This window comes from Neovison vison, chromosome 2, assembly GCF_020171115.1.
Source record: "Neovison vison isolate M4711 chromosome 2, ASM_NN_V1, whole genome shotgun sequence".
In the NCBI taxonomy this organism is placed as follows: domain Eukaryota; kingdom Metazoa; phylum Chordata; class Mammalia; order Carnivora; family Mustelidae; genus Neogale; species Neogale vison.
The window spans coordinates 183,550,104-183,562,107 of NC_058092.1; the positions used below are offsets into that span (position 1 = coordinate 183,550,104).

Sequence of the window (12,004 nt, forward strand, 5' to 3'; positions counted from 1 at the left end):
CCCTCTCCCACTCTCCCTGCTTGTGTTCCCTCTTTCTCTGTCTCTCACTCTGTCAAATAAATAAATAAGATCTTTAAAAAAACCATATTGGTTTAAAATAACAACAAACTTCAATTATTTCATAGTTTTTGTGGATTAGAAATCTCGGAGTGGATTACCTAGGTGGTTCTGGTCTAAACTGCAAGGTGGGATTCTTCTCATAAGATTGCAGTTAGGATGTTAGCTTGGGTGACAGTCCTCTGAAGACTTGGCTGGAGTGGAGGACCAGCTTTCCAAGACAGTTCACTCATAGGCCTGAAAAGGTAGTACTAGCTGTCCACAGGAGTCCACAGTCCCTCACTCTGTGGACTTCCCCACTGGAAGTCCACATGACATGACATGGCTGCTGACTTTTCTCAGAGTGAATGATCCAAGAGAGAACAAGTCAGAGCAACTCTGCAAGTCACATACTACTACTTCCACCTTGTTTGTGTTGGGCATACAGAACGACCTTGAAGAATCTGAGAAGGGACTACATAGAGGTCAGGAACTTTGGGGCCATCTTGGAAGTTCGCTACCCTAACACAGAAGCAAAAAAATTTTAAGTGTTGAAACATAAAATTGGGAGAAATCCCCTAGAAAAGAGAACAACAACAACAAAACCAGAAAGGTGGAAAATAGGAAAGAAAACGTATGAGACAGCAGGAGCTGAAGGTGGAGGGACGCAGAAGGAGTGGAAGAGGGAGAAGCAGACTCCCCGCTGAGCAGGGACTCCCCCCCCCCCACATAGGGCTTGATCCCATGAATCTGGGATCATGACTTGAGTCAAAGGCAGACCCTTAACTGACTGAGCCAACCCAGATGCCCCAGTCTTTATTTTTTCTTTTCTTTCTTCCTCTTTTTTTTTTAAAAAGATTTTATTTATTTATTGGGCAGAGAGAAACACAGCAAGACAGGGAACACAAGCAGTAGGAGAGAGAGAGGGAGAGGCAGGCTCCCTGCTGAGCAAGAAGCCCAATGTGGGGCTCGATCCCAGGACTCTGGGATCATGACCTGAGCTGAAGGCAGACACTTAACCAACTGAGCCACCCAGCCACCTTGCAAAGGAATACTTCTTAGGAGTTCCTGGGTGGCTCAGTCAGTTAAGCAACCAACTCTTGATTTTGGCCCAGGTCATGATGTCAGAGTTGTGAGATCAAGTCCCAGGTCAGGCTCCACACTCAGCATAGAGTCTGCTTGAAATTTTCTCTCTTCCTCTGCTTCTGCCCCTCTCCCTAACTATGCTCGCTCTCTCTCTCAAAATAAATAAAATATTTTTTAAAGAGTACTTATTGCATGATTCCATTGCTGTGACATTACAAAACACTCGACGTTAACCAATATTGAAAAAAATCAAAATACTGTTTGCTTCCTGGAGATGCAATGGGCTGAGAGGATATAAAAAGTTTTCTGGGCTTGATGGCAGCATTCTATACCTTGATAGAGGTGTAGGTTAAACAAATGTTTGCATTTGTCAAAACTGATCAGACTGTATACTTAAGACTTGCACATTTCACTGTATATAAATCATATCTCAATAAAAAAGAAAAGGGAACAGTGAGATAAAACATTAAGTATGAATACATAAAGAAAAGAACTATAGGGACGCCTGGGTGGCTCAGTTGGTTAAGCGGCTGCCTTCGGCTCAGGTCGTGATCCCAGCATCTCGGGATCGAGTCCCACATTGGGCTCCTTGCTCGGCAGGGAGCCTGCTTCTCCCTCTGCCTCTGCCTGCCTCTCTGTCTGCCTGTGTTCACTCACTCTCTCTCCCTCTATCCCTGACAAATAAATAAATAAAATCTTTATTAAAAAAAAAAGAAAAGAACTATATATTTTGAGAGAAACACTTGTCATTGACAATGGCAACTCAAAAAAGGACAAAAAGAGTATTTAGCATGATTACAGCTGTACTGGCTGAAGTTAAGGAGAATATATCTATATATTTTACATGTATTTCCTACTACCTATAGATCCTATAAATACATTTACATGTATATTCTAAATGGAATTTAGAATAGAATTCTGGATAGAACATATATCTATATTCTAAGTTGAGAAAAAGGTGTTTTTTATACTTAGCATAATTTAAATTAGATTTTAATTTTTTCATTCTTTTGGTGTATTTATACTTGATTCTCTTAGTTTTGGCTGTCAACTCTGCAAATAGTTGCTGCTTTACATTGTCACAGTTATTAACATGACTTTTTAGTCTTCATAAATTTCAATAAAGTACTATTTTTCTCCTAAGTGGTTCCTGGTAGGTATATAAAACTCAAATTATCGTCTTACTGAATACTTTTTTTTACCTAAACCTGGTACTTTTGTTTATGAAAGCCAATGCTTGTAAGTTAATTACATTCCCCCCCCTTTTTTTCTTGCAAAGGACAAATTTAGTGACGTCGCGGTCCTTGCCTAGCAAAACACTTCACTTCTTACTGTCTAGCTTTAACATCCTGGCTTGCCAAATAGATAGGGAGTTAGATGAATAAATAAAAAACATGCTCAACAGTTCTGTTGCTCCTTGCATTAATTCCAATAGCACAGTTACTGGGTTTTGATGAGTAGAAAAAGTCATTAGTATAAACTGGCCACTATTGTGACCTACTTTGCCAGCTTTTTTTTTTTTTTTTTGGCCAGCTCTTAGCTATACTTGACCTCACCGGTATTTCTTTGCTGCTGCTACTTTTCTTTCATTTATTCTCTTTGATGTGTTGATATTTAGGCTCCCAGACAAAAGTAGGTAGGAACCAGAATAGCAGTCAAGATAACCGGCAAATTTAAGTTAAAAAAAGTCATTTTCCTCTTTCATTAAAGATTTTTTTAAAAATTTAACAGAAAGAGAGGGGGATCACAAGTAGGCAGAGAGGCAGGAGTGAGAGAGGAGGGAAGCAGTCTCCTCACTGAGCAAAGAGCCAGATGCGGAGCTCAATCCCAGGGAAATCATGACCAGAGCCAAAGGCCGAGGCTTAACCCACTGAGCCACCCAGGAACCCCTTCCTCTTTCATGAATAATGTCTTATTTCATGAAAACTTGCATTGCTATAATGATCTTCTTCTCACAGCTCAAATGACAATACCAGTGTCAGTACAGTTATGAATAACATGCTAATTAATATCTAATACGGCTTTAAAATAGCTTTTAGAAATTTAGAAATCACTGGACCCCATCCAGATTCTATCTCACTTATTAAATGTACTTGACTATACTGTTATCTACTAATATCAAGTAGGGAGTCTAGAAGTTAAAAAGAACTGGAGTGGGAGTCAAGACATCAGGTGTTCTCCATTACTCAGTTGTATAGTCTTTTGATCCTAGTAAAAGAGTTGGACTAGTCAGTCTCCAAGTAGATTACAGCTCTAATTAAAAATTAAGTCAGGGGCGCCTGGGTGGCTCAGTCAGGTAAGTGTTTGCCTTCAGCTCGGGTTATGATCCAGAGGGCCTGGGATGGAGTCCTGTGTTGGGTTCCCAGCTCAGCAGAGAGCCTGTTTCTCCCTCTGTCTACTGCTCTCTGTCAAACAAAATAAATAAAATCTTTTAAAAAAATTGAAAACATTAAGTCAAAATATTTATTGTGGATTTAGTGGATTTTAGATATTGCTGTTGGTCAGAGGTATGGGGTGAATCTGTAGCTATTGGTTCCTTTCCTAAATCTGGTAGGGAAGAGAGACTATTGGAAGGGAGTAAGTAGAGTCCTCTGGTGGAATGAAGATGGAAGGAGACTGTTCTCCTCAGAGCTGTGAGAGTACACGGGCTAAATCGCAAAATGCTGCTTTAAAATTCCGACCCTACAATCCTCCCTGGATCTGGAGAGGAGAGCAAAATCTATAGATCTTACTATACTGTACTGTTCTCTAACTGTTTTTCACCCTGTATTACTGTCCCTATCATTCATTCACTAGGCTTCAGCTACACTGTCTTGCCATTCCTGGAAAGAACTAAGATTTTTTTCTAGCTCAGGACCTTAGCACCCCCTGTTCTGCCTGGGATGGACCTCTTCCTTCAGTTCTCCTAGTAGGTGACTCCTCCTTTCAGATTTCAGTTTAAATGTCACTTTCCTACCACCCTATCTAAAAATAGCTCTTTTCTACTCATGTCACTATGTTTATTTCTTCTTAGTGGTTTCTTCTAATTGAAAATATTATATTTAATTACTTGCTTATTGACCATTTCCTACACTACAATATAAGCTCCTTGGGGATAAGAACAACTTCCTCCGCCTCCTCTCTCTTTTTCCTCCTCTTCCTCTTCTTCCTCCTCCTCTTCCTCTTCTTCCTCCTCCTCTTCCTCTTCTTCTTTTCTAATTGACGTTATCTCCACAGCCTAAAACAACATCTGCCATTTAGTGAGAACTCATTAAGTATATGCTTAATGAACAAAAATTTGGATCCCTGTTTGGATCCTAGAAGCCAAATATCAGCTCCAGGAAATACTCTCAGTTATTGGATATCTACCAATATATATCTCTATATAGACATACCACCTGGAAGGGGAAAACATAAAAACACATTCCTTCTCCTTAGATATATCCTTGCTTTCTTTGCAGCCGTAGACTAAAAGTTTCATTTGTTTTCGTTTCATTTCACTTTATATCTTAATGCTGATTTGAACATCAACAATAACAGAAATGAAATTTTTTTTAAAGATTTTATGTATTTGACAGAGAGAGAGAGAGAAAGCACAATCAGGGATTGTGGCAGAATGAGAAGGAAAGGGAGAGGGAGAAGGGTCTCCGCTGAGCAGGGAGCCCAATATAGGGCTCAATCTCAGGACCCTGGGATCACTACCTGAGCTGAAGGCAGACACTTAACCAACTGAGCCACCCAGGTGCCCCCTGAGAAGAACTTTAAAAAATGTATAAAGATGTTGTCCCATTCCACTAACTAGGAATTCTATAGGTACACAAAGGAACACATTTAATCAGTGTGGGGCCAACCCACAGACCATGGTATTTACAGAAATTTCTGCTTTATGAACTTGGTTTAGGATTTTTGCAGCTAAGTATTTAATGAAGGATATTGATATGCAGTTTTCTTTCCTGTAATGTCCTTGTCAGATTTTGGTAGCAGGGTTGTGATGGCTCAGAAAAGGAGTTGGCAAGTGTTCTCTCCTCCTATATTCTCTTAGAAAGTTTGTGTAGATAGCTTGGTATATTATTTCTTCCTTACATTTTGGTAGAGCCCACAAGTGAATTCTGTAGCCTAGAGTTTTGGGGTGGGAAGATTTAAAATTTTCTCTTTAATCTCACTGATGGAAGACTGTTCAAATTTTGTATATCCTCTTTTGTTTATTTCAGAATATTTATTTTTATTTAAATTAAATTGATTTATCCAGAATATTTTTTTTAAAGATCCATTTATTTGAGGGTGCCTGGGTGGCTCAGTTGGTTAAGCAACTGCCTTCAGCTCAGGTCACGATCCCGGAGTCCCAGAATCGAGTCCCACATGGGGCTCCCATCTCCATGGGGAGTCTTCTTCTCCCTCTGACCTTCTCACCTCTCATGCTCTCTCTCACTCTCAAATTAAAAAAAAATTACAAAAAAAGATCCATTTATTTGAGAGAAAGAGAATGCACTCAAGTGGGGGAGGGGCAGAGGAGAGACTCTTCAAGCAGACTCCCTGCTCAGTGTGGGGGCCCTATGTGGGGATCGATCTCACAACCCATGAGGTCACTTCCTGAGCTGAAGGCAGACACTTAACCAACTGACCCACCCAGGCGCCCTTCAGAAAGTTGTTTTAATGGAACGTGTCCATTTCCCCTAACTTACCAAACTTATTGGCATAAAAGTTGTTCATGTATTTTTCTCTATTATCCCTTTGATGTCTGTAGGATTTGAAGTGATGTCTTCTTTTCCATTCTTAATACTGTTAATTTACATTTTGTCATATTTTCTTGATTAGTATTGCCAGGGGGCTTATCAACATTATGAATCTTTTCAAAGAACCAACAATTTCATTCCCTGATCTTCTCTATTGCTTGCCTATTTCTATTCCAATGACTTCTGTTCTTTGTCTTCCTTCTTTCTGCTCTGAGTTTAATTTTTTTTCATTGTGGTAAAGAACACATAAAATTTATCATCTTAACCATTTTTAAGTGTACAGTTTGTTAGTGGTTAAGTATATTCATATCGCTGTGAAAAAGATCTCCAGAACATTTCCATCTGGCAAATCTGAAACTCCATATTCATTAAATAGTAACTCTTCTTTCCCCCTTCCTCCAGGTTCTGGTAACTATCATTCTATTATGTGTCTATGAATTGGACTTAGATACCTCATAAAGTGGAATCATATGATCATTCTTTTTGTGACTGGCCTATTTCACTTAGCACAGCATCCTCTAGGTTCATTTATGTTGTAGTGTGTGACAGGATTTCCTTTCTTTTGAAGATGGATTAATGATATTCCGTTTATCTATCCATGGACATTCGGGTTCGTTCTACCTCTTGGCTATTATGAATGAATATGAGTGTTCGTATGTGCTATGAGCATGAATATGCAAGTATTTCTGAGACTCTACTTTCAATTCTTTGGGGGTATAGAGCCGGAAGTGAGATTTTTGGGTGATGACAGTTCTTTTTTTTTTTTTTTAAAGATTTTATTTATTTATTTGACAGAGATCACAAGTAGGAAGAGAGGCAGGCAGAGAGAGAGAGAGAAGAGGAAGCAGGCTCCCTGCAGAGCAGAGAGCCCGATGTAGGGCTCGATCCCAGGACCCTGGGATCATGACCGGAGCCGAAGGCAGAGGCTTTAATCCACTGAGCCACCTAGGTGCCCCTGGGTGATGACATTCTATTCTCAATTTTTTGAAGAACCTCCACACTGTTTTCCATAAGGGGCTCACCATTTTACAGTCCCACCAACAGTGCTCAAAGGTTCCAATTTCCCCATGTTCATACGCATACTTGTTATTTTTGCTTTTGATAGTAACCATCTTAATAGGTGTGAGGTGCTGCCTTATGGTTTTGATTTGCATTTATCTGAATGTTGAGTATCTTTTCATATGCTTATTGGATATTTGTATAACATCTTTGGAGAAATGTTTGAGGTCTTTGCTCACTGTTTAACTGGGTTATTTGTTTTTTGTTATTGAGTTGTGGTCATTCATTTATTCTAGATGTGAAGAATGTATGTTAAGTTGTAGGAGTAACATGTATTCTGGATATCTTGTCAGATATAGGATTTGCAAATATTTTCTCCTATTCCATAGGTTTCCCTTCCACTCTGTTGTGTCCTTTGAAGCACTAAACGTTTTTAAGTTTGATTCAGTTCCATTTGTCTTTCTTTGCTTTTGTTGCCTGTGCTATGCCTGTCATTTTTCTTGAAATTATGGTCGAGTCCAAAGAAGATTTTCCCCTACGTTTTCTCCTACCAGTTTTATAGCTTTAGGTCTTAAACCCACTTTGAGTGAATTTTTGTACACAGTGTAAGATAAGCTTCCAACTCCATTCTTTTGAGAGTGGATATCTAGTTTTCCCAACATCATTTGTTAAACTGACCTTTCCCCCTTGATTTGTCATGACACCTTTGTTGAAGATAATGTAACTACTCACATGAGGGCTTTTACTGTTTTTTAAATTATTTTAGAGAAGTTTTAAGTTCACAGCAAAGCTGAGTGGGAAGTACAGTTCCCACATACACCCTGCTCCCCTCCACATGCTAGTATGATTTTATTTCCTGATGTGAACTTACACTGCTGATTTAAAAACTCTTTTTAAATACATGCATTTAAAGCCACAGCTCTCCCTATAAATACTTCAGCTGTATCACATAAATTCTATTATAATTTTCTTTTAGTTCAAACTATTTTTAAGTTTCCACTGCCTTCTTTGACATAGAGGTTTAGAATTATGTTGCTTGGTTACCATATATTTGCGGATTTTCTCTTTTTGTTATCTCTAGTTGAATTTTAGTGTGGTTAGAGACCATGCTCTAATTTCAAGCCTTTTACAATTTTATACTTGCTTTATGGCCCTGCCTCACAAACTTGATTTTGTTTTGTTATGATGGGACACTGATGGTGCGTTCAGATGATCATTTTTCTGCTTTGGTCACGTATACACTGCGGTGATTCAACCTGCTTTTAAAAAACTAAAACAGCATCCCATTCATCCGGAGGGCCTGCCTCTAGGCTTAGACCACAGTGTCTGGATGCGGTCAAAGCCAGAGTACTGGCTAGCTGCACCGCCTGTTTTACGAAGCTCCCCAACCCCCTCACGTACTGGCAAGACAGCACAGCTTAGGTGGCTAGGTCGCAAACTATCCGTGTACTTTACAAAACAACAGATGTACCGCTCTCAAGTTTTTCCCACTGGCCGGCTCTTCAGGGTATGCTACAAAGCTAACTAGTTCTCAAAACCCAGCCGCTCCCAGTGGGAGAGGGAGCCGGGTCTTGTTCCAGAAAGATACAAGAAGAATGCCCCCTCCGTGGATAAGAGAATTTGTACCTTGCAAGGCCTAAGGAAGCAGCGCCTCGGGTGACAGCTCCCCTTTGCCTTGGCGGCCCCGTAACCCACCCGATTAGAGCGCCTGGCAGAACAATCCCTCCTTCTTTCTCCCTTTTCAGTTACTCAAACTTCCTAAAGGGGAATTGGGCGTGGCAAAGAAGCCCGTCAGCGAACCGCCCCCCACGTGACCGAAGATAGGGCGAGGAAGCCCAGAGGAGCCTGCGTCCACGCAGGCCCCTCCCACTTTACGGCATCTCGGTGGCCCCGCCACCCAGCCCCAGGGTGGAGCACGAGGCCCCGCCTCCAAGCTGCCTCTCTTCGAGGGCCAGGCTGGCCAGTGGGGCGGGGCAAGAGGCCGGGAGGGGACTGGAGCAGAGGGAGGAGAGGAGAGGAAGGGAGGGGTCACGTGCGGCCAGCGGCTCGAGGTCACGTGACGGGCGCTTGGGCGGAGGGAATCTGGACTGGGAGTTCTGAGGGAAGCGGAGTGAAGTGGTGGGGACGCGGCGGCCGCGCTGACAATGGTAAGTGCGCGGCAGACCGCGCGCTCTACTCCGGCTCTGGCCTCAGAGCGCGCGGCGGGACGGCCAACGGCGGGCCCCGTGTCGCGGGTGGGGCGGAGGGCAACGGCAGGAGGCGGGCAGCGAGCAGGGCGGGGAGCCGGGTTAGGCCTGTCTCGTCGCCGCGGGATCGTGGAAGGGCCGGCGGCGACGCCGCCTCTTCCCGGTCTCGCAGAGGCCCGAGCACCTGCGGGCGGCGGCGCGCTCTCCTGGCCATGTCGGAGGCTCTGCCCGCCTTCCTCGACCGGCTGTGGGGGCCCTGGCTGAGTCCTCGGACCCCGCCTGTGCGGGGGCTCAGCGCCGCCTCCCCTTCCAAGGTAGCCAAGTCCCTCCACTCCTTCCGGACAGCCTCGCTTCCCTTCAGGTGGAGTGACCCGGCAGTCCCCCAGTTCCGGGCTGGGGTGAGGGGGAGGGACTGGGGTCACTCTTCCAGTGGTCACGAGATTGATAAACTCCGGGGTTTTGTTTTGGTTTTATCTCGATGTGACATTCGGCGATATCTTGACCCCCAGTTCAGCCTTGATGTTGACACTTGTAGAATGGGAGAGAGAAGGAAAAGGACACTGAAGTGGGGACGTTTTTAATTCAGAAGACTGGTTTTATGCCTGCTAGTTTAAGCTCTGGCGGTCATTTCCTTCCCCAAGCCATTTTCTGGAAACTTAACGCTTTGGGATGTTGAAATGGCCTAGGGAACAGAGGAGGGAGGAAAGTCAAGAATACTTTCACCAGTTAGTGGGAAGCTCAGGCGTGGGCACGATGCGTTTAACTGTGTGTGTGTTGGCCATCTCCTCTAGATTGGGTCTCATTTGGCTCACTTTGGGTATTCATTTCATTTAGCAAGCATATGTTGAGCGCCTACTGTGTGCTCGCCTGATACTATCAGCTTTCCCAGAACTCACTGGTTCAGGAAACTGCTTGAGACTTTTGGCTGAAGACGAAGCTAGGTGTATTTTTAAAAAGAAAAAAAAAAAGTTGTTTTGAATAAAAACATTTTAAACTCAAGTTGATTTGATTAAAATCAGAAGAGTGAAGACAGGCATATTCATTCTTAGACTTGGGACCTTTTTTTTCACGCAACAGATCATTATTTAGGCGTACCCAAGGGCCACTAGCAAAAGTGAAACAGCCCTTGCTCTCTCTTGTAGCTTACAGTCTAGAGGGAGGTAAACATCTCTTTGTATAATTATTTGTTTAACGTGGAAATAACAGTTGTGATAAATTTAACAAGGAAGTATTTGAAGACCTTGCCTAGTCAGGGAGTTAGGAAGTATTCTTTCATTGAATATACTTTGCCAAGAAGACTTAAGTCTTTTGCTTATTTTAAAAATTATTACTTTTAATAGGCTTTTGAATTAGTGTAAGAGCAATTTATTTTCAACTTACTGGTCAAACATAAACTAAATTGTAAAGCTTTAGAACACTTAACTGGGCATAAATGTAATCCGTGCATGAAAATTTGCTGTTTCATTGCTTGTGTAAATTTTGAGAGTCTCTCTTTCCACTCACCTTGAGTTGCACTTCTTTACATCACTTGGAATGAGTGAAGTTTCTTCAGTGAGCGCTAGAAAGTTTGTTGGCTTTTAACATATCCACATGCAGTTTTGCTGGATGGTAATGCTCACTATGGGTTTATGAATTATATGAAAAATCTTAAATTAACCTAAAGGTGATAGGAGGGTTAGGCCACAAGTAGAAAACTGTAAAAACAATGGTATAATCTTTTAATAGTCATATGTATTGGAGTCTAGTTACTTAAAGGCTACCTGAGTTTTGACTTATATATACTTGTCTAATACTGTCTAATACTGTCCTGAAAATCTCATATTCTGAATGCTCACTTGAAGATATCTTCACCAGAACTGAGTAGCCTTTCGCTTTAAAATGTCTCATCTGTAATTGCAGCAAAAGTCTCTGTTAATGTATTCTAACCTTCTTTACAGTTTTCATTCCCTTTCCACTGTTGGGAGTCTTCACCATCCTGCCAATTATGTATTTTGTTTCCTCTTTACGTATCAGGAGAACTATCATAATTTGTGAGGAGTTTTAAAACTTTTAATTTCATGAATTTTCCTTTGAAAAGACAGAAGATGCACATCTTGCAATAAAGACTTTAAAAGCAAGACTTTGGGTAGAAAATAATTCTCTTTCAACTTCTTTTAGAAGGAAAACAGAAAATACAAACTTTTTTTCTCAGTTTTTTTTCTCTTTGTTGCCTGCTTGTTAAATGTAAGACATCGATACTTTTCTGGAGGCTTTCAATAAGACTTTAATTTTTGATGTGTCCTAGCGTGGAAAACTGGATTTTATCCTGGTGCTAAAGTTTCTGTTAACCTTGTTAAGGTACTATAGCTTTTTACTCAGCCTATTATGCATGTGCTGTAACTAGGCTTTTAAAAATACCTTCTGCTCTCTCCCCATATTAGTGTTTTGACCGTGTTGAAAAGTAAGTCTGCTTTTTAAATTTTTAGTTACGAAATACTCTTCTGCATACAGAAAGTAATAGAAGATACCACATAGCTTTCTCAGATTTTTAATGCCTAGTAATTTTTCATTTTTATCTTTGGTGTCAAAATGAGACTGTTTAATTATAATTATGTTATTGGTTAATTGTGAAGTTTGATAAGACTTCAGTCTTTTTACACTACTTTATTTAGTGGAAATTTTGATTTCATTATTTTTGATTAATTGATCTTTTAATATCAGCTTTCAAATCCCAAGTTCAGTTCTTTTTTTTTTTTTTTTCCAAGTTCAGTTCTGTGTGTTAAATATCCATATGTGGAAAAAGTTACCATAACAATTCTTTTTATCCGTAAAATAATTTTTATAGTTTTCAAATTTCATTTTTCCCAGAAGCAGCTCTGGGATGTATTAAGGGGAATGAGAAAATTAAAATTTTTTTTTCTGCTGCGATTTATATCTTAAATGAGGCTCTTATCTTCTACCCTTTCAGAATTGCTCTTCCCATAGCAGCTTCCCCCCACCCTGGCT

The 12,004-nt window shown here is 41.0% G+C and overlaps 1 protein-coding gene across 1 annotated transcript in view; it reads left to right on the forward strand.

Annotated features, from left to right (window-relative positions):
- Positions 1-8,908: 8,908 nt before the first annotated feature.
- Positions 8,909-12,004, forward strand: part of VPS26A (VPS26, retromer complex component A) — a 32,082-nt gene continuing 28,986 nt past the window's right edge. Inside the window, exon 1 of the mRNA XM_044239665.1 lies at positions 8,909-8,980. Within this exon, the coding sequence (XP_044095600.1) occupies positions 8,978-8,980 (3 nt within the window). The 5' untranslated portion in view covers positions 8,909-8,977. The remainder of the gene's footprint in view (positions 8,981-12,004) is intronic.